General features: G+C 35.3%; 2 protein-coding genes across 2 annotated transcripts; both read right to left on the minus strand.

Moving 5' to 3' along the window:
- Positions 1-558: 558 nt before the first annotated feature.
- On the minus strand, positions 559-11,250 carry LOC134255830 (calpain-A-like). The gene is made up of 19 exons (XM_062738380.1): positions 10,652-11,250; positions 9,975-10,044; positions 9,510-9,611; positions 7,904-8,057; positions 7,627-7,804; positions 7,355-7,447; positions 7,159-7,244; positions 6,992-7,069; positions 6,750-6,843; positions 5,964-6,051; positions 5,613-5,805; positions 3,888-3,918; positions 3,406-3,529; positions 3,242-3,303; positions 3,006-3,074; positions 1,388-1,466; positions 1,130-1,246; positions 904-968; positions 559-812 (listed from the first exon to the last, which is right to left on the minus strand). The coding sequence occupies exons 1-19, from the start codon at positions 10,808-10,810 to the stop codon at positions 786-788; spliced, it is 1,869 nt and encodes a 622-aa protein (XP_062594364.1). The 5' UTR covers positions 10,811-11,250; the 3' UTR covers positions 559-785.
- Positions 11,251-14,650: 3,400 nt separating this feature from the next.
- Positions 14,651-17,319, minus strand: LOC134255826 (L-threonine 3-dehydrogenase-like). Its single transcript, XM_062738375.1, has 5 exons — positions 16,729-17,319; positions 16,493-16,643; positions 16,125-16,221; positions 15,719-15,887; positions 14,651-15,101 (listed from the first exon to the last, which is right to left on the minus strand). The coding sequence occupies exons 1-5, from the start codon at positions 17,171-17,173 to the stop codon at positions 14,899-14,901; spliced, it is 1,065 nt and encodes a 354-aa protein (XP_062594359.1). The 5' UTR covers positions 17,174-17,319; the 3' UTR covers positions 14,651-14,898.
- Between the last annotated feature and the right edge of the window lie 5,257 nt (positions 17,320-22,576).

Below are 22,576 nucleotides of genomic sequence, written 5' to 3' on the forward strand. Positions count from 1 at the left end.
CGTGCCACCTTTGCCAACCTACGGAACATCTGGAAATCTTCAATTACAAGTATCAGAACCAAATAAATATATTCAAAACAAATGTCATTGGAGTCCTCCTTTATGGATCTGAGTCATGGAAGGTGACAAACAACATCACGCAAAAGCTAAATACCTTCCATACGAGATGGATGTCTTCGTAGAATACTCAAGATATTCTGACCAAACAAGATCAGCAATGAGGAGCTCTATGAAAGAACACACACAGCTGCTATATTTGACTAGATTAAAGACAGACGATAGAAATGGATTTGCCATGTGATGAGAATGGAACCATCAGATATACGACGGGTAGCCTTAAGATAGACTTCACCAGGAAAGAGAAACAGATGGCAATCAAAGGATACATGATGACAATCAATAGAAAAAAAGATAAAAGATCAGGGATGGACTTAATTGGGGCATGGTACAATCAATGTCAGCAGACGGACAGAGATGGAGGTCCTCGGTCCAGGCCTTATGTGCTCAACGCACAAGAAGACTAAGTTAGTAAGTAATCATAAAAAACAACAAACGAGCTACAAATTAAACTCTTTATTAAAACACAATGCAAATATGTATAAATATATATAACAAAAAAATCTTGGCCTCTCAGGTAGCACTGAAATATTGCATCACGTATTAGACTCTCTCGTAGGGACTACTCGTAGATAAATGTATAATTCAATGAAGTCGTTTCCAGAAAAATGGTAAATGAAGTGAACACATGTTGGCACGTCTGACATATCCGCCATGTTGAACAAGGCTCAGCAGTACATCGTATAATAAAGGAACTACAAAGACAGCAAAGTAGATATTTATATATAGTATTGGATGAAAGTGACCTACTTTTCTCCCTCGTGTTCTAGTTATAATACTACGTACCTCGTTCATAGTGAAAGAAGCAGAATCAGGGCTGCCCGTTTTTATTTGCTGATCCTTGTATATTTCTGAAGAAAACAAAATCATTTTATTTTGCATTCTTAAGAAAGGATAACGTACAAATCATATTGTTAAAACATACAGTAACCTTGAAATGTTCTATGCAATTTTATGAAAATGCATTGATTTTTTTAAATTAAAGTTGGGAAAATTAAGGCTTGAAACTTACGATACATGAGGGTTAGTTTACATATGACTATGATGAAGTCTGTGAGGCGGATCTTGTTGTTTCTGTCGGCGTATCGCCGGACTATTGCTGTCTGTACCATTCTATTCACAGGAAAACCTAGAGAGGGAGCTAAATACATGAAGCCAAGAAGCTTGTGTGTCAATACAAGGACATTTTTAGTCCAAAACATTAGTTGTCTGATAGTTTAAAACAATAAATATTGAATTTAAAAATGTGAGTAGATTTCGTGTTTGTTACCTAATGTGCTAAATAGTTTGTCTAGTTCATACGTATCCACCGTCCCCGATCCGTCTATGTCAAACTGTTGGAAAACAGCCTGCAATCACAACAGAATAAAATACTAGTATGCTTGTATAAAAAAGACCAAAAACATCTAAAGATGGTATGTTTAGGAAAATATACACAAGCTAGTTCATATAAAGGAATTACTCTTGTAGGAAATGTCCTCTAAATAGTGACACATATAATCAAAATGGAAACAAGATGTAGTGAGTGCAATTACTCTTTAGGTTCATCACATGTATTAGCCATAAAAATGATAAACATATTTGGGAGTTTCATTTTTTTCGTCCCCATGAAGTCTTTATAAGTAATATATTAATTGATATCAAGTTTTTTAATGGAGGGAATGCACAGATTTCTTGAAAATGAGCTCTAGTCTTCTCAGAAGATGTGTATTTACTATAAACGGACTACATATATTGAATTAAGATAGAGAATGGACTTTAACCATTGTAAACCAATCTCTGGAGACTGGAACAACTATGGGAAGATGACCTACGCAGTATAGAATTTTTTGGAAGAGTTACATTTATATCTATAGTTTTTCATTTGTATTTCTGCTTCATTGGCATGCAGCAATGAATAAAACTGAAAACAACAGAACGATAGACTGCATATGGACTAGTACCTTCCCGCTTAAAATCGTTCTCCAGGCGTTATAGGAGTCAGCTTTCGAAATTCTCCCCGTTCTCGATGACTTTGTCAAACTGAAGTCAAGTGTTAAACGGGAAGACAATTCTAATTAATTAAAACTTACTAATAACCATTCTCAAGTATTCTACGCGCTCAAAATTAGTCTTTATTTGTACATGGCGCAACTGTTGTGTCAACAATACTGACTCGTTTACCGAATCATTCACAAAAATGGATAGGCCTATCATATTTGCATTCATTTAGCTTAGAAATAATTATATTAGTTCGCTAAGAAATGGTTAGAATTGGTGCAGTTCTAAACAAATATTCACACAACAAAGACATGGGAAATGTTTTATCTACAACCTTTAATTCCACATTAACTTACTATGGTACTTTAGAGTAATTCAGTTACTAGAGTAAATAGATTATAGCCTTTAGTTCCTTCTTACTTTAAATAGCATATGTACCCTACAGCTTTTAATTATTCAAGGTTCCTAGTAACTGGCTAACTTACGTACTTCATAGCTTTTAATTACTAGCCTCTTACTATAGCTAGATAACTATATCTAGCCATTTTTACATTCCTGTATCTATACTTTAGATATAGCCTTTAAATTATGTACCCTGGAACATCAAATTTTAATTATTGAAGGTTTGGGAGGGTAGTAACTGGCTAATTTACTATCCAAATCATACCGCTGAAGGAAATTTAATGAAACTTTAGATTCTTAATTACATTTTGCCATTTTCTATTTTACCTCATATATTTATACTTTCCAGAGCAAAAAACATGTGCCATTATATTCATATAGTCTTTATACAACTAATTATACTTTTAAAATGTATTATAGTCTTTATCCAACTTCGAGGTACCTATACTACATATATACTCTATGGCCTTTGTTTAAAATTCCATGTAATTTTTTGACATACATACTCTATAGCCTTTCACTTCTTTCCACATCTTGATCGAATCCTCATAGCTCATTTCGCCAGATTTATTCCGCTTAGTTCAGTTAAGCTAACATAACAACACAACATGACATGCTTCTACATCTTATACAAACACAACAACACGTAAACAATTTACTCAAATTTTCACGATGCTTTCACATCTGGTGTTAATTACTTAGCATGCAGGACGCATTCTGCTTTTTAAGTTAAAAAAGATACATCCATCATTGTGATAAGACTTCTGCAGGTTTCTGTGCTGAATTTTAAAGGCTCATTTATTTCTGTAAAATTAAAAAAAAAAATCTCTCTAACATGTTCTCCAGAAAACTCACTCTCAACATCAGGAAATAAAACTGAGAGTGCGATTTTGTTGATTAATCTACCTGTTCTTGACAGTTCTAAAATAAATTCCTTCAGCTCCTTCGCTTTGAGCTTTCCATCTTCACCAGCGTGTTTTAGAAATAACTCACGAAAGGCGTCCCGAACTGGGGGCGGTTTAGCTTCTGGCTTTAAAATCAGAAAGGAATTTCTTAAATGCATTGTGTAAGGTATTCAATTACATACGTTAGGATTTAATGTTGTTTAGTCAATCTTTTGGATTTCTTACAGCTGCATGTTATTGGAAAGTGCAAGTTTTTAAGTCTCAATAAATGCAATTTTTAAAGGTAACCTTGCTTAAAAATGATTAAATAATCCAATTTATTTTTTAAAAAATACTAAGTTTTTTTTAACAGTATTTAATATCTATTTCTCTTTTTTGAGAGCAAACTAACACGACTTGTTTAAAAAAAAAAAAGAAGAGGGGCATATTCGGCATGTGATCTACAGAAATCATGTGTACGGTTATAAAGATTAAGTAGCATACCTTAACTTCTCCATTGCGTTCATCTAACACACTGCAATAGGCAAGAAATATCGGTTAGTTAATTAGCAGGTGCTTTCCATAATCAATTAACCAGATCTTGAAGGAAGGAATTTGCAATTTGTTAGAGGTGAAACTTCCGAAGAAGAATAACTACCTAATTCACAAATTTTATCACGGTATAAATTTTCAGATTTGAGGACAGACATTCACAAATACCCTTGGTAGTCTTAATATCAAGTGACATGAAAGCGCTGCTCAGAAAATAAGACGTTCCTTCAACGAATTTTATGTGAAGCATTGACGGAATATAAAATTAATTTTTGTTCTGAATGTTGATTTTGTTTTTTTCACTTGCAAATATTAAAAATTCCCTTGATTATTTTCTCTTGTAATCAAGTGACATGTGCGGCCTGAATGTACTTGGAAGGAAATAAGATGTTCTTTCAACAATTCTTTTGTGAAGTGCCTTCACTAAAGATTAATTTTTTTTCTAAATGTAGATTTTATTTTTTTTCTTCCCCATCAATGGCTGAGTCATCCCTAATGTAAAGTTAAGAAGAAATTCTTCATAACAACTTCGCTAAATTAAATAAAATTGAATAATAATTCTGTGCGTTTATATATAAAAAATCAGTATTACACTACCAACTTACACTGGTTACGTACTAAGTAGAGTTCAATTGCAGTAAATAAGAAGTGCCCATAAAGGTCAATTCGTATATATAAATGACATTAATGAATCCTGGCTACGTTTTAGGTGTGAGAAAGGAATACTATAGTTATCAGTTATGACTAAGAATTTAATAAGCATGCCCAAAATCACAAAAAAAAAGATCGTTGAAAGATAAATATATAAGGAAAGAAAGAAACAAACAAAAAATTAAATAAACTCAAAAACATAAATTTCCAAAGTAAAAGAAATTGATATTTTCCAATATTTTGATATTTTGTTGAAAATGTGTTAGCTTTTTGTTAAAAAATATTTTAATTGTACACACAAGTACTCTGACTTTCATGTTAACTACTCAAGAGTATGATCTGAGTACGAACAATTTTCAAACCAAAGCAGGTTACTTCCACATAAGTTGATGTTGCAGGGATTTTAACAACACCTCATTTAAAGTCGTTAGAATGGCCTCATTAGTAAATATAATCTATCACTGGGTTGTACCTTGGTATGTTAATGCCCTGTTCATGTATTTTGTTTGTAATTTTATGAAAGAAAACAAAACAAAACAAAGAAAAGCTGGAGACGGTTCACTGTCCGTTATCTTCATCTTATTTCCATTAAAAAGACCATAAGAATTTGGGAGCGAAACATTCATCTGATCTTAATCACATTGGAAGTTTTCATATACATATATTCTTAGACCATTATTTATAAACTGAAATGTCCACTAATTTTTTTTTCAGTTTTCCCAATCATGACAAGGATCACACGCAGGTGTGACGGTCAGCAGGGGATGTTTATTTCTTCATGGCACATGATCCCACCAGTGATATTTTAGATGACCGTGTTTGTTCAGCCATTTGTATGTACTGTTTTAATTAATGTACTTTTGATCTTGATCACTGTTTGTTATCTCCATATTTTGATGCAATAATGAAATAAAATCTTATAAAATAATGTTTATATTGTGAATCTTCTTAATGAAATGTAAAAGTCAAAATTTTTATACTGAAAGTTAAACAGAGAACAAAATCAAGAAAAGCCAATTTAAATGCAGTCTTTCCACTGAATATGTTTCTATATGTTCTATATTCCCTACCTTATAAACGTCGAAGCCGATGGCTATTTTGGATTTGTTGTTGTGCTCCTTCTCTATTAAGCTGATGATAACGGTACATGTTGGTTTGTTGTCCGTGTCATCAACATCTCGTAAAGTCACCGAAAACTGCGGGTTCTTCCAGTACAAGTCTAAGTTTACAAATAAATGTTATCACCTTTTAGATGATATCTGGAATTATATTTCCTGTAAATTCAATTTAATGCTTACTATCTACTTGTCGTATCTAATCAATATAATTGAACCGAAATTCGACATAAATTGATGGACATGAAATTTCTGTTGTAACCTTGGTATGGGGCATTTCCACATCCCCCGGCCGTGACGCCCTTGATCCATTGGTCATGATAAACCGTCACGTTCCACTGGCGTTTACCCTAAAAACCATAATAAATGATAAGATTTTTTTTTTTCAATTACGTTTACGGTTTTTTTTCATCAAAACTTCAGAAGTATCTTTATGTGACATATCTGAACACCCACAGTTTTTCTATCATTTGTGTAGTTTGTCACTCAAATTGTTATCAACCTCGAATTCCTGTTGATGTTTCAATCTGCCTGGAATTTAAATGGTAATTTGTTCCGCGATCACAGGGGTAAACGCTAGGATGTCGTCATAGACAATTAACTTTTTGTACCATCTTTAAAACCTGTAATTCACAGTCTAGATCGCTGATAACGTAGGCATGTTGATTTTCATTGAACAAAATTCCTCTATCTCCACAAACTTAACTTTTTATAATGTGTTCTACAATGCTATCGAATGTCAACGTGTGTTTAACCAAGAAAAAATACGATCTGTTGATATTACTCAGGTTTGTCTGTGAACATTACCTGAAGTTTCCTCTCAATCTGTTTGTATTAAATTGAAAACTGTCTTTTTCAGGTGCATTCTTACTATGTACTCATAACAAAAGGCACTTATACAGGCATATTTTGATTTGTATATGTAGTATATATTGTTAAAAAATCGACGAAGGTCACAAAAAGAGTATCAAACAGCGGGCTATAGTCGGGTTTTATATGCTCATACCGAAGTTCAGGATAGGAGGGGATTCTAACCCTGTGCCTTTACCTCATCTATAGCCACTCCCTGTGTTGTTGCGTCGGGCTGAAGGTGAATCAGTTGTATCTCCTCGAAATTAACCAACACATCGTCAATTGGTATCCTGTTGGAGAAAAATTGTGAAAGATATAAAAAAGAAGAGATCTAATTTATAAAAATGTTAAGTCATTCATGACTATATGGACATAAAATCAAATTACTAATTGATAAAAAAAGGGGATACAAAAGTCCTTCATTGGAATTATCATTACCAGAATTCACCGTCATCCTGAATAACGATTCCAAGCCTTTGTTTGGCTTCCGATGATAAGTTTCGGATTTGGTAAGACCTGCAAATGAATTAGAAGATTTATTTATTGGATATTTGAGGCGAGTCAATGATTACTTGAAAGACACGTAGGAAGCAGGCGATACGTACTCGTCTGACCAATCACCATTCCACTCGCTCCGTCCCCATGGATTCCGAAGTCTACAGAGACGGACGTTCGACCCCTTGAACGGAATCTGCAAAAAGTGATGGTTTCTTTGAAAAACATTTGCGTATTTACAAAACATTAATAAAGTTCATCTTCTTGTCTTTCTTAAATTTTCGATGCAAAAGATTTGGTGTTTACCACAGCTAGAGCAGTGATGCTGTATGCGTGGCCCATGTACAATCCATTTGGCCGCCGTACCTCCCTAGATGAAGAACTCACATTTGGAGGAAGCTAAAAAGAAAACATTAATTCTTAACCCCTTATAATTCTTATATCAAACTTTTTTTATGTTTAAGGATTAAAACCTATTTCTTTGTTTATGCCTTTTTGGAAGGTGTTCGATTGAATATTACTGGATAAAACAAAAAAAAATTATGCCGATATTATTTCATTTAAAGTACTCAACTCACCGATATACTACAACCAAGGAAACTGTTCATCTTCCAGGATCGCCATAGAATCTCGTAGATGTCCACCGGGATCTGAGATTTGTCCTTAATGTCCACAGTTTCCGAGATTCCCCCAGTCAGGTCCACCACACTATCCTGAAGTTTCCCGCCATCTACACCTTCATAACAACCCCTCAATCTGTTGTAAAAAATGGAACCGTTCTGGATATTACAGTTACTAATGTAGATGAAATTACAATTATATCAATGTCTGATAGTAATAATGACGCCATCTTACTTTGCGTACGCCTTTTCTAGCAGTGCTGCCCAGAATTCGTTGGGTTCCTCCCTGTTCCTGGCGTAGATCAGGCGATACCCGTCCGTGGGGAGGTAGTCGTCAATCACCACCTCCACCCACTTCCCGTACCACCAAAAGTTAAAGTGGAAAATCCCTGTATAAAAAATAAATCTTAATTGTCAATACAAAATTTTAGCCAAAATGACACAAAATTGGCAAACCTTGCCAAGATTTTTTAACAAATATCAAATGATAAACATCTTTGTGTTTTTAAAGAAAAAGCTTCTGCTGGTACGAAAGAGAAAGTGTACGACATTACCAGTTTTCATAAAATCGCACAGGGCACCCCTCAATTTTTGAAACTCAAAAAATTTACAGGGGATGAGAAAATAAAGTTAAAAACTACGTTACGCTTGTCCTTAATGGTAGTACACAGGTACTTCGCAACAAATGAATAAACTGAGCGACAAGTTATTAATCGGGGGGGGGGGGATATTTCATCTACAGGTAAGTAGTAATTCATCTTAGCAATAAGTAAATCGTACATCTGATTTAACATGTACATGTATATACATTTCATGGTTTTCGAATTGCATATGGGAATTAAAGTTTTTTTTTATTTGCCCATCTCTTTTTTTTAAAAACTTGAAATGCCTATTTTTTCTGAAATTAACCAGTCAAAATAAAGGATCGTAATCTTTGAACTATGCATGTATTAAAACAAAACGAATAAATATATTTTTTATTCATAACATCGAAATTATTATACATATAATGAATCATGAAAATATAATAAATAAAGAACTACTAAAACGCACAAAATGAAATTACATAAAACATCTCTCCTCTTTATCTTACACCCACTGCCACTGAATGACTTTTGATCGTCGTTCATTCATCATCATTTAAATCCACATTTTACAAACCATGAACAAGTATTTGTGAATAAAAAACATAAACATGTCAAAGGTGAAAGAAATACGAGTGCATCCTATTATTTTGGAAACTTTGGAGACCCCCATAGATCATTATATTTTACCGAAAATTCCACATGAATAATTCAGAAAACTTAGATGACGGAATGGATTATTTTTGACCTAACTTTACCCACGTGTCTTAAAAAACAAATATTAATATTGCATGTCAAAGCCAACAAAACTTTTAAAAGCCGAAGCAGCATGCAGGTCCTTTAGCCTTCTGGTTTCCAATTACAAACATGTAGATTTGTCTTTATAATAGCGTGTGACCTAACACCAGAGTCGAGTAATGATTTTTTATAAGTATGTTCTTCCTTTAAATTTATTTCTTGAGGAAAATACTTAGTAATAACAATCTTTTTGAAGTGGAAAAAAAACTGATTAAATTTCGTAAAGAAGTTGTCTGTTGTTTTATAATTATATAATAAACTTAAAATCAGTAGCCGTACGTGTTAGCCACAAATCAAGGATGTAACTTCATGAAGGAAAACTTTTAATCCGGACTTTGAGATGTCTGTATTATTCAATAGTACATATCATATTTACAACTGGCAGCATCTCAATATAAAGTCAACAGAAATCAAGTGTGCTTAATTGTTAGGCGTACAAAGAATAGATAACTTGCTGACCTGCATATGTTCTGTCAAACTCTTGGTCCTGAGGCACCACCCTTTCTAGTAGCTTCTTTTTGGTGGCTACCAGAGCAGCTCCAGCGATGAACCAACAGTTGCCTGTAAAAAATCAACAGGAGAAGCACTCGGACAGTGGTCAGGGGGCCTTCAGAAACAGGTGCGCGCAGCGATGCAGGGACCAGGTGCCCGAATCAATGTCAGAATGAGAGAGGTGTTTACATTACAAATGAGCTTTATAAGATTCCATGTACAAACATCAACTACCGGTTTTGTGTATTATTACCACATACATATACAAATGGATTGCCAGCTCTGAGCCAGTTAAAATATGTATATTGACTGAATTATGGAAATTCTGCATTGTACATAGGGTTGCGTTTCATGGTTCGATTGAATAGCTTCAATGCTATTTCACCTTTAATATTTTGTATTTAATTAGACCTCTCTCTGTATGTGTATTACCTAAGTATCCTTGATCAAGGTCGAATCTTGTGGCATTCTTTACTATAAATTTGGGGTTTCTGGACAATTCCTACAAATCAAGAAATGAGCAGTTAGGGAAATATCCACATCGCGCATTGTACATTGTTACGATGTATTAATTGAATAATTCACGGAAGATGATTTCCTATATAACTACATGATGCGTGAAATGAAATTCTTACAATTTTTCATTCACTTAAAACACGATTTACTTTGAAATGCATTAATTTAGATATTTACAAATCTTTAGATGTAAATAAACAAGGGCATTAGCGAGAGAAATGGTTGTTCGTTGATTGTATATGACTACAATAACATGGAAACTAAGGTGAATGTTTACAGTTGTAGTAGATATTGAGGTAGGTAATTACAAACTCCCAAGCAGGCTTTTAAGTATTGAAACAGCTGTTGTACGTTAAACAGGTAAATCAAAGTGAACTGTTATTGACTTTAAACACGAAAATACTTTTAGCCACGCGTTCTTACAAATTACACACTCTTAACCAATGTCGAGGCATGTTTCCTGATTTCACCATTTAATTTGCAGGTTAGAATATGTTTATGTAATTAAATTCTAGAACGGATTAAAATACATGTACGCTAAAAGGTTTTAAAAAATTTTAAAAGATTACGTGGAGTAATTTTTAGAGACTTACTGTCGGGCGCTTCCATATGACGGTCCGGAGTCCGGCGGGTGGGGTCTTGTCAAAGGTCAGGGAGCTGTAGTCCGGGGGAAAGTCGGCGTCCACAAACAGGGAGTTGGTCCTGAGAAGTTCTTTTCTCAGTGTATGATAATCCTTTTCTCTGGCCGACATACTGAACTCAGATCCTTCATCTAAGGAAACCCTCTAACACGGCGGCTTGTCAAACGCAATGTGGTATGGTTTAGTGAACACACACCGGCATTTGTACCTTCGTTCTGTACCGAGTCCGGTGGGAGCTATCGGAGGGTATTCCACACAGGAAATACAACCAAGGACACGACCCCCCGTCTCTGGCATCAAACAATCGAATATTTGGGCGTTTAAATGTCCTCTAGCAGATATTTCTGTAATCTCCCACATATCGTGGTGTATTTACTTTCTGTTTAATTAGCTTCCACATTGAAATGACCCTTGGTTTACATATGATGTTTAGACTACATCACCGTGCCAGAGAGAGCCTTTGCTGTACGCTGCACTGCGATGCAGTCTCGGCTATTTGCATTAATCCAAAGTCGGGATAACAAATGCACACGAGATAGGTCACAGCACAGACAAGAAGCTGCCGCCAGTGACGGAAACGCAGTGCAGGTGACGTATCTTAAATCATAGATTGATTTGATTTCCAGTAAGTTGACGACCAAGGCTTCTGAAAACGTACTAGATAGTTAACCCTTAATCTGCTTTATGTCATTTCTACATTTTAACTGCATCATACATGTATATAAACTAGTAGACAAAAGAAAAGCAACTTCATTTGTACATCCTACAGTGAACAGTGTGCAGTAATAATTGAATACACTGTAATTAACAATGCCTTTCATATGTTTAATTATTTCCACAAATGTAAGAGGCATTTTTAATTAAAGACAACGAAAATAAACCAGTGGTAATGTTAATTAATTCAGGAAATTCTGTAAGATGTTTTAGTCTGAATACTTGTATAAAATTGTTATTTCAGCCACAGGGTTCAGGCGTACTGTTGGTAGGACCCCCAACGTTTTGTTTTAGGTTGTGTTTTCCTTGTCCATCACAAGTACGTTGTTTATTCTTTTCAATGTAGCGTCTTTTTAAGCCATGTAACATGCACGTCTATTTGACATTATCAGACCTAGAGTTGACGAGTTTGGCAGAGAAGAGGAAAGAGGATTTAAGGCCAGGTTAACTTGGCCATGAACACGGTACACAGAGGTGAATTTCTCGTAAACATAGGAAGCTGGCGACGAACGTAACAGGATGAAATCCAATTAATGTATTATCAGACAAATTTCGGTTAGAGTATCAAAAGAAAGAAGTGATGTGAAAGAGATGTGCAGTTTTCCATCGAATTGCGATTTCATCCAAATTTCTATCATCCCCAGCTATAGAGCAGATATTCTTCTAGAGTCGTAAATGCCATCATATAAACTTCCAGGAAACACCTTAACGTATTTTATTACAGGCCGCATGCCAAATTCCAGCAGTCCAGTTTTCACATTGTTTCAACAATTCATTGGATCCTAGTATTAAAACAGAGCAATGGTTGTTGAATAAATATGTATAAGTACAGTCAATATCTGATATATGGAATTTCATGTTTTCCATAGTTTAATTAGGATTACAGTATATATGAAATTTATACACTGTTGAGGAAATGCAAATGTTTACTGTGTTCAGTTAAGTAATATTCACTCCACGTAATTAAACTTTTAAATATTTGTACATATGAAATCATTTTGCTTTTTAAAAGAATGACTGATTACAACTTAATTGTGATCAGTACAAAAACGTGTTAAAGTTAAACTTTAATACCGGGTATATTCAGTAATGTACAAGTAATTTCCAAATTAAGCAGGAATTACATGTAATTTCTAAATCATTTAACCAGTAAATAGGTGTATGTATTGGATGGTTCAGGAAATAGACTTGTATATGAAGTTCCTGATTACACATATTGACTGCAAAAGAAACATTATTCTTACATCGTGAGCACAGTGTTCCGACAGATCAGTGGATATAGTTCCAAAATACCAGGGAAACAAAGTTCCATCAAATCCGTGGATGTTGTTCCGACAAAACAGTTGATGCAATGTTCCAGCAGGTTAGTAGTGTTTTGACTGATCAGTGATACAGTGCTTCAACATCTCAGTAGAAATTGTTCCAACAGAAAAGTGGATCCAATGTTCCAGTAGATCCATAGATATTATTTCATCAGATCAATGGATATTGTTGCAAAAGATTAGCATATACTAAGTATGTTAACTATCATTGGATACATTTTCCCTAAAACAGTCGATGCATTATTACAGCAACTAATGGAGACATTGTTCCAGCATATCAGTGGACAATCAGTTAATACTTTGTTTCAACAAATCATTTGATGCTTGGTTTCAGAACCAGTGGTGGATTTAGAAGGGGGGGGGTCAAAAAAGCACCCGGCGCCCCCCCCCCCCCCTAAAATTGTCAAAATTAAAGTAAATCAGTTTCATTTAGAAAATGTAAATATGTATACTTGGTAGACATCATTTTCACCCTACAAAATCTCTAGAATCCAGAAGCTTCCGGGGGGCTTCGCCCCCTGTACCCCCACCAGGGCATTGCCCTGGACCCACTGGGGGCCTCAAGGTGGCCCCCAGACCCCTTGCCTACTTTTGGGCCCCTCTAACTTCAAATCCTGGATCCGCGCCTGAGAACAGATTATTGGACACTTTGTTCAAAACAGAGTAAAGAATACATTGTTCAAAACAGAAGAAAGGACACATTGTTAAAGGCAGAGCAAAGGATACATTGTTCAAAGCAGAGCAAATAATACATTGTTCAAAACAGAGCAAAGGATACATTGTTCAAAACAGAGCAGAGGAGACATTGTTCAAAACAGAGCAAAGGACACATTGTTAAAGGCAGAGCAAAGGATACAATGTTCAAAGCAGAGCAAAGGATACATTGTTCAAAGCAGAGCAAAGGATACATTGTTTAAAGCAGAGCAAAGGATACATTGTTCAAAACAGAGCAAAGGATACATTGTTCAAAGCAGAGCAAAGGATACATTGTTCAAAACAGAACAATGGACACATTGTTCAAAATAGTACAGTGAACTTATTGTTTAAAACAGAACAGATGATACATTGTCCAAAACAGAACAGTTAACTGATTGGTTAGAACAGAACATTGGATACATTGTTCAAAACAGAACAGTGGACAGATTGTTCAAAAAGAGCAGAGGATACATTGTTCAAATTAGAACAGAGTACACATCGTTCTGAACGATATATTCTTTAAAACAGAATATATGCTAAATTTTTCAAAACAGAACACTGTATACATTGTTTAAAAAAACAGAGGATACAATGTTCAAAGCAGAACGGTGGTTACATTGTTCAAAGCAGAACGGTAATTACATTGTTCAAAACAGAACCGTGGTTACATTGTTCAAAACAGATCAAAGGATACATTGTTCAAAACAGAACAGAGGATACATTGTTCAAACAGAACAGTGGATATTTTTTTCAAAACAGATCATTGGATGCTTGGTTTCAAAAGGAAAATTATCTGAACAATTAATACATCCTTCAAAATCCAGACACAAAATATTCATGTCCTGTATATTATTCTTTATTTCTTTGTTGATTAACGTGTCTCTCGAGAATTTTTCACTCATAAGGAGACGGTACCATTTGCCGGTGGAGGGCTGTAAAGTTAGACCTATACTCGGCACACATGACACATTAAGCAGTGAGGGATCTCTTTCGTACCGAAACTGGATCTTGGTTATTATATCCGAAGGACCGTATTCACGTCCAGCAATGGAATTATTGCACATGGTTATAAAGCATGTCCCCGATTGCACTTCAATCAACTTTTCTGGTGCACATTTCACAACATTTTGAAATTTACTTTTGGTCTTTACTTCAAAAAATGATCACTTAAATTTTTTTTTTAAGTAAAATTTTACGCTTTAAATCAAACACATTGGTATACTTTGCTTTAACATATTTAATCATACAATTCAACAGAATTACAATTTTTTGCACATGTTTAAGTAGCAAAACAAGATATTATGTTTACATACTTAATAATTTTTTTTAATGAAATTAAAAACAAACTCTTCAGTATAGCTTATGAATCACTGGAAATATAAACTGTAACTGATTTGATCCTGAAAATATCTGTTTATTTGTAACCCGTTTTTGTCGTTGGTCCAGGACATCTTCCCTTGCTGGTGATCATTGGGATGGATACAGAATAATCTTACAGTCCTTCCCAGCAAACAAAGCTGTAAAGGCGTCTTCATACTTTGACATCGGGAACCTGTTCGTGATGACCTTTTTGACGTCGATTTTGCCGTCTGCAACCAATCTCTCTGTTTCCTCCCAGGTGTGATAAATCTGACGGCCATGGATAGTTTTCAGAGTCAGTGCCTTAAACACTGAAAAAGATATACATTGTTAGATAGTGGTAAAAAGTTGTATGGTATTTAAATAAGTTTTTTTAACGTCTCCTTCGAGAATATTTCACTCATATTGAGCAGCCAATTTTAGACCTATACACGACGCTCGGGGCCATGGAGCAATAAGGAAACCTTTTCATGCCAGCGTCTACTGCGATACAGGACCTCGATTTATACGGTCTCATTTGAAAGACTGGTCTCCATTTCCCACAGTGAGATTCGAACTCATGAAATTAGGATAACTCTTTACGCCGCAACTCATACATTCAGCTATATTCAGAAATAGTTAAAAGATTTTGGTATAATACAGTTTTTTCTTCGAATTACGAAGAGTGGCGCTTATATCATTGGATAACGAACCTCACGTGCCTGTTTTCAGTATTTCTTTGGATAGAAAGGATAGAAAAGTTTGGCTAAAGGCTAAACGTTTAAAGCAGTAACAAATCACATAATATTTTATTCCAGCTGAAGTTTAAATACATACTAAAGCTTGAATTTTATACATTGACCGTGCAATAAATAGTTCTGTTAAATATCATACTGATTCGGAGCATATCTAAAAAAGAAAGGCGTAAATTTGGTCTTTTTAGACATACCGACGTCTTGCAGTACGTTCTCCACGTGTAGTGGTTCCTTTGGAAGTCCCACAAACGTCATCTGTCCACCCTTTCGTAACATTGAGAAGGTTGCATTCACCATTGTACTAGCACCACTACATTCACATATCCTCCCAATTCCATCACCATTTGTAAACTCCATGATAAACTGTCAAAAAAGCAATCGATACAAGTGTACTGTGAGGTACAAATGTACCAGAGTGTTTTGTTTAAGAGTCAGTTTGGCTGGTAATTAGGACTGGTCTCCATTGTTAGGAGTCGCCAAATACAATTATTATTGGGACTATTTTAGAAGAAATGTGTGTTTGTGTGTATGATTTACTTGTGGGGACTTTGAATATATTCCTAAGTTTATATTTCTAGTAACAACTGAGACAAATATTACATCTTTAAGGTTCTTCTCGCGAGTGTTGGTTATCACATCTGCCCCTAAAGACTTGGCCATATCCAGCCGTTTCTGATCGATGTCTGCTGATATTACCCTAAAATCAATTCAATAAATTAATGTACTGGAAATACAGAACTTAAGTTAGAAGTATTTAGTACACTGTACTAGTATATTTTTTTTTTACAAGATCAATAAAGAGAAACATGATAAAAGGGGGTCGAAATGTTTCTGGTCAGTAGGACGTTTGGCTTTCTTAACAATTTGACACGAATGATATGTTATTTTATTCATCTGTAAATTAAGTAGTATCAAGAAATAAATCTATCCATCTTAAATATGCTAATAAATAAGTCTAATATGTGCACCGATTTGCTCCTATAGCTTTGGCCACCATGAGAACAAGTAGACCTACAGGTCCACAGCCAATGACAAGCACGTCTTCTCCCGCCACTTCAAGCCTCTCTGTGGCATTATGAGCGACACCTAGCGGTTCCAACATTGCAATTTCGTCAGCATCTGCAAAACAGATGAATATTTAATAGACCATGGTAAAACTACTTTCTACAGCACAGAAAATACACACAAAAAGTATATCACTCACCAATATTCCTTTTCATTTGATAGAGGTATTTGGCGGGTACAATGGTATACTCGGAACATCCTCCGTAAGGTGTCTCCTTACCGTGCCCAAACTGCCCCATGTTCTTACATATTGCCTTCGAATCATGCCGACATTGATAGCAATCCCCGCAGTAGTAATGGTTTTCCACCCCGACCTTGGCACCCACCTTAATGTCTTTGGCATCAGGACCACATTTCACCACGGTCCCTGCGCATTCGTGACCCGGTGTGAAGGGGATGGAAGCTATGACCTGGGCCACTTGATTCCAGGAGTAGAGGTTTATGTCGGATCCACACACTGACACGGCGTCGACTTTGATAAGAACTTCGTCACCTCTGGGCTCTGGTACGGGAACATCTACATAATCAAACGACTTGCCTTCCTTTGTCTTGATCAGCGCCTTCATGGTGGTTGGAGCAGCCATGTTGCTGGTTATCGCCTACTAACGTTTGCTTCTATATCTGTGCGGAATGTAGCTTGTGATAATGTGGACTGTCAATATGACCAAATCTTACTGAATTCAGGTCAAAACTGTTTACAAGTGCTATGGTGATCCATAACCATCTTAATTAAATTTTATTTATATGTCCCAGGACCAGGAAGATAGTGAGCATACTGGTTTTTGTCCTGTTTGAGCACTTGTCTTTTTGTCGTTTCTGTGAAATATTGAGAAACTGCTCAAATATGTGTACATCTACAACAACGTCAGACCTACTCTATATTACCACTTTGTAATTTATTATCTTCCCTGAGAAGTGGCCAAGGTAGGCACATCCGTGTCTATCAAACACATCTTTTTTATCTTTGATAACAAATATGTTTTCTCAAAAATATGTGTTCAATAATGTGTGAAGTGTTAACATTTCGAACATAACCGGCCAAAAGTAAACAATAACATTGATTGATTTCTGTTTTCCGTCCCTTTCGAGAATTTTTTCACTCATATGAAAACGGCATCATGTATACGGTATCATGTAGCGGTGAAAGGCTTTAAATGACACTAATGAGGGTTCTTTAAAATAACGGGACAACGTCTATCGTGACACGGGATTTTGGTTTTTAAGGTTTCATCAGTCGAAAGACCCGCAACTTCCACTTTAAAATATCGAAAGCTTGGCAAAGGATCAGTTGCTTCCTTTTTTCATCGACTTGGGTCAGTCTCAGCTGTAATGTAAACAATAAGACCTTAATCCTATATTCACAAACATAAATTTTTGTTGTTAAGTTTTGAAAAAAGTTTCCATTGAGTTTTCAGAATGTTTATATAGGTTCAAGAAAAGTGAAGTTTATTGGCTTTTTAAATTAATAGAACAATTCCAAACGACTCTCTAACTGTGTCAGTGCATCTGTTATGCTTTTCTTCCGTTCCTTCCCTTTTTAGCTCACCTGAGCTGAAAGTTCAAGTGAGCTTTTCTGATCACATTTTGTCCGTCGTCCGTCCGTCTGTCTGTAAACTTTTCACATTTTCGACTTCTTCTCAAGAACCAATGGGCCAATTTTAACCAAATTTGGTACAAAGCATTTTTGGGTGAAGGGGAGTTTAAATTCTTAAGATGAAGGGCCTAGTCCCCTTACAAGGGGAGATAATCAAGAAAAGACAAAAATGGGGTGGGGTCACTAAAAAATCTTCTCAAGAACTACTGGACCAGGAAAGCTGAAACTTATGTGGAAGCATCCTTGGGTAGTGTAGATATTAAATTGTTAAAATCATGACCCCCGGGAGTAGGGCGGGGCCACAATAGGGAATCCAAGTTTTACATAGAAATATATAGAACAAATCTTTAAAAATCTTCTTCTCAAGAACCACTGGGTCAGGAAAGCTGAAACTTATGTGGAAGCATCCTTGGGTAGTGTAGATATTAAATTGTTAAAATCATGACCCCGGGGGTAGGGCGGGGCCACAATAGGGAATCCAAGTTTTATATAAAAATATAGAGAACAAATCTTTAAAAATCTTCTTCTCAAGAACCACCATCGTCTCAAGCCATGGTCCGGAGTCCGCATATAGCTCTCTCCTACCCATGGCTGCTTGATCACAAAAAGTGTCGTAATCTTGAATATTTACGCCTCTCTATTATGACGTCATATTCAGTCAGTGGCAAGTTTTGTTTCCATCGAAATCACAACTGACGTCAACAGTATACAAGAAATATTTCCTTTACTGCGATTGGATATTGAAAGGTCGCGATAAAGTTCATCTTCCGACTATGCTTTACTCGCATTGGTCAATATTTTAATGAGCTACGAAGAATTCGATCTCTCCTAGTTCAACCACGGCCAGAATGGGAGAGGATCTTACATTTTGGCCGTGGTTTGCGACGATGAAGAACCACTGGGCCAGGAAAACTGAAACTTATGTGGAAGCATCCTTGGGTAGTGTAGATATTAAATTGTTAAAATCATGACCCCCAGGGGTAGGGCGGGGCCATAATAGGGAATTCAAATTTTACATAGAGATATATAGAACAAATCTTTAAAAATCTTCTTCTCAAGAACCACTGGGTCAGGAAAGCTGAAACTTGTATGGAAGCATCCTGGGGTAGTGTAGATTCTAAAGTTTTAAAATCATAAAAGGGAAGGGGTTAGTGGGGCATGATAGGTATAGCAAGAGGGGGAATCTGGTAAAGAACTGCATCACCCAAGTTACTCAGGTGAGCGATGTGGCTCATGGGCCTCTTGTTTAAAATCCTATGTATACATGTATATACAAATCCGTACTTGGCAATGCTTGGCCCTTTTGGTCTGAATAGCTTTAAAACTTTTATTTCATACTTTTTGAAAATGGAAGTTAAGTTTATTATGATTGCATCCTGAACTAACATCACGTACAGATGATTGCATTTTAATTTTGACTTCCTATTCTGTGATCTTCTTTTAAAAACTACTACTAGTTACTGGAATATCTTGAATTTGGAAATGAAGTCGTGGGAGATTATTTTATGAGAGCTGAAAACTTTCTTTTTATGATACTGATGTAATACAAACAGGTTTTTCAGTGGTTCGGTTCACACATGTACGAGTATATATTTTCTTACACAACGAGTTCATATTAGGTGGATGACAGGTTTTTAATACAGTATACCAAATATGCGAGCTTTTAAGTTCCAAATCTTAAAGATGTTAAATGAAAATTAAGTCAAATAATTATAATGCGTCATTAACAGGGAATGTGGAGATGTACTGACGAGAATATCCATCCATCATATTCTCACCATTATTTAGTGGTATATAAATCCTTTTTCCGAACAATTAAGTTCGATCTTTATTTCTTTAATATTTAAATAACCCTCTAGAAACATTCTCTTTAAAATACTTTGTTTAGTTTGACTCATTTAATGGGTTAATGAATTTGAAGTGGCCAATCAATCCTTATCAAATGTCCATCCTATATTGTTGATAGTAAAAAAAAATAAATGATATCATTAATGTTGTTTTTGAACTCGACACTTCGTTAAGAGGAAAATATTGCTATTTAATTAAAACCTGTAAACTTCAAAAGATTATAGTTGTTATATATTTTACATAGATAATGTCCCAAAAGAAACAATAAGGTACTTGTATGTATTTTAAAGAATCTTAATAAGTACTACAATGGCGTAACAGAAACTGGGGATATTACAAACTTTTTCGTTAAAAAAAATTACGAAAATTTAAACTTAATCATGATATATCTATGTAAAGTTTATTTCACAACCATGTAAAGGATTCATATACTAGTATATAGGTCCCTGATTTTATATAGAATCTGTTCAAAAAGTACCTTTGTTCATCATAACCATTCACGATCTTATTTTGTTTGCTTATTCCCAAGAAAAGGGAAGAGTGTATGGACTATATCATCATTAGAGCCTCGCCACAAATCTAGAATTAATATCCCTGGGTTCTTGAAGTTTTCTATTTTGGTAAAGGACCCAATGCCAAATTGAATTCTTGCCAGTAAGTGAGTTAGAACCTGTAAATGTGAAAAAGATCAAATGTTAACGCACGACAGCTGAAGAAACACGAACGAAAGCAAATAGAATTGGACTCTTGAGTGACTATGGCGACCAAAAAGAGGAACTTGATGAATAAAATGTTTTAGTTTTTAATATTATAGGAAATTGATATATGCATGAATCATAACCAAATGAATCAAATAATTATCAGACACGTAGCAACAGGAGGGCAGGGGGGCCTGGCAATATAACCTTTACTATTGGAAATATTCATTGAAAAGCTGGTTGGTCCCACCACTTTATACCACTGTAAATTGATATAACGAAAATGTAGTATTGAGTGAAGAAGAAAATGCTACTGAAAGAATTTGGTATTGAAAAAAGTTGGCCTCTACCCCCCCTCCCCCCCCAACACACACACACACACACAAAATAGGATTTTCAAGTTTGGGTAATCCCCCCCTTTTTTTTCTTTGCTTGTCAACTTTTTCAGGTAAGACATTTTTTTTTCTCTGGCTGGCTCTCCACTCTCAAAAACGATACTACGTTGCTGTTTATACCAATCATTTGTTTTGTATCCATGAAAGTTAATCCTCAAGGTTATACTAGTATATGCACTTGATCGACCAGACCAAACATATTACTGTGAACAATGTCTCCATGTGAAACTTGATTCAAGGTTTAATTAGTTTTCCGCCTTTTTGTCCCCCGCTTTCGCGAAAGCGAGGGGACATTAAATCTCATTCGTGTCCGTCTGTCCGTCACAAAAACTTTAACCTTGCCCATAACTTTTGATTTAGTGGAGCTATGACTTTCATATTTCACATGTGTATTCCTTGTGACAAGACCTTTCTTTGGGTACCACCAAATTTGACCTTTTGACCTTGACCTTGGAGTTTGATCCACTTTTACACAAAAATTCCAAACTTTTACTTTGGCCATAACTTTTGAATGGTAGGTACTAGGACTTTCATATTTCACATATGTATTCTTTGTGGCAAGACGTTTCATTGGATATCAACAACCTTGACCTTTTGACCTTGACCATGAAGATTTACATACTTATGAAAAAATTTTAACCTTGACCATAACTTTTGAGCAGTGAGGGCTAGGGCTTTCGTACTTCACATATGTAATTCTTATGAGAAGACATTTCATTGGATACTTAGAAGATTTACCCTTTGACCTTGACCTTGGAGTTTTAACTACTTTTAAAAAACTTTTACTTTGGTCACAACTTTTGAACGGTAGATACTAGGACTTTCATATTTCACATATATATTCTTTGTGAAAATGCCTTTAATTGGATATCAACAACTTTGACCTTTTGACCTTGACCTTAAAGATTTACGTACTTATGAAAATACTTTAACCTTGACCATAACTTTTGAATGGTAAGGGTTAGGGATTTCATACTTCACATATGTAATCCTTGTGAGAAGACCTTTCATTGGATATCAACAACTTTGCCCCTTTGATCTTGACCTTGGAGTTGACCTACGTTTAAAAAACTTTAACTTTGGCCATAACTTTTAAACGGTCAGGATTAGGGTTTTCATCCTTCAAAAAAAATCAACTTCAAAGATAATTCCTAAATAAATGACATATGATAGGATGTTCATATTAGACACAATATGTCATAAAAAAAAACATCTCACCCGCAAAGACACCGAAAGCGGGGGACCATAATTCTTTGAATTTGCTTGTTATGCCTCAGTAATCGAAGTTACTTTTGTTCTGTCCGTCTGCCTCTTTGTCCGCAAAAGCAAAACTTTTGCTGGAGCAACGGCTTTTATATTTCACAGGTGTTGTTTCTTGTGAAAATGCTTTTCTTTGGGTATCAAAATATTTGACATGATGACCTTGGAATTTGACGAACTTTTGCAAGAATT

Source organism: Saccostrea cucullata, unplaced genomic scaffold (assembly GCF_032062105.1).
Source record: "Saccostrea cucullata isolate Sc308-1 unplaced genomic scaffold, CSIRO_AGI_Scuc_v1 ctg78, whole genome shotgun sequence".
In the NCBI taxonomy this organism is placed as follows: domain Eukaryota; kingdom Metazoa; phylum Mollusca; class Bivalvia; order Ostreida; family Ostreidae; genus Saccostrea; species Saccostrea cuccullata.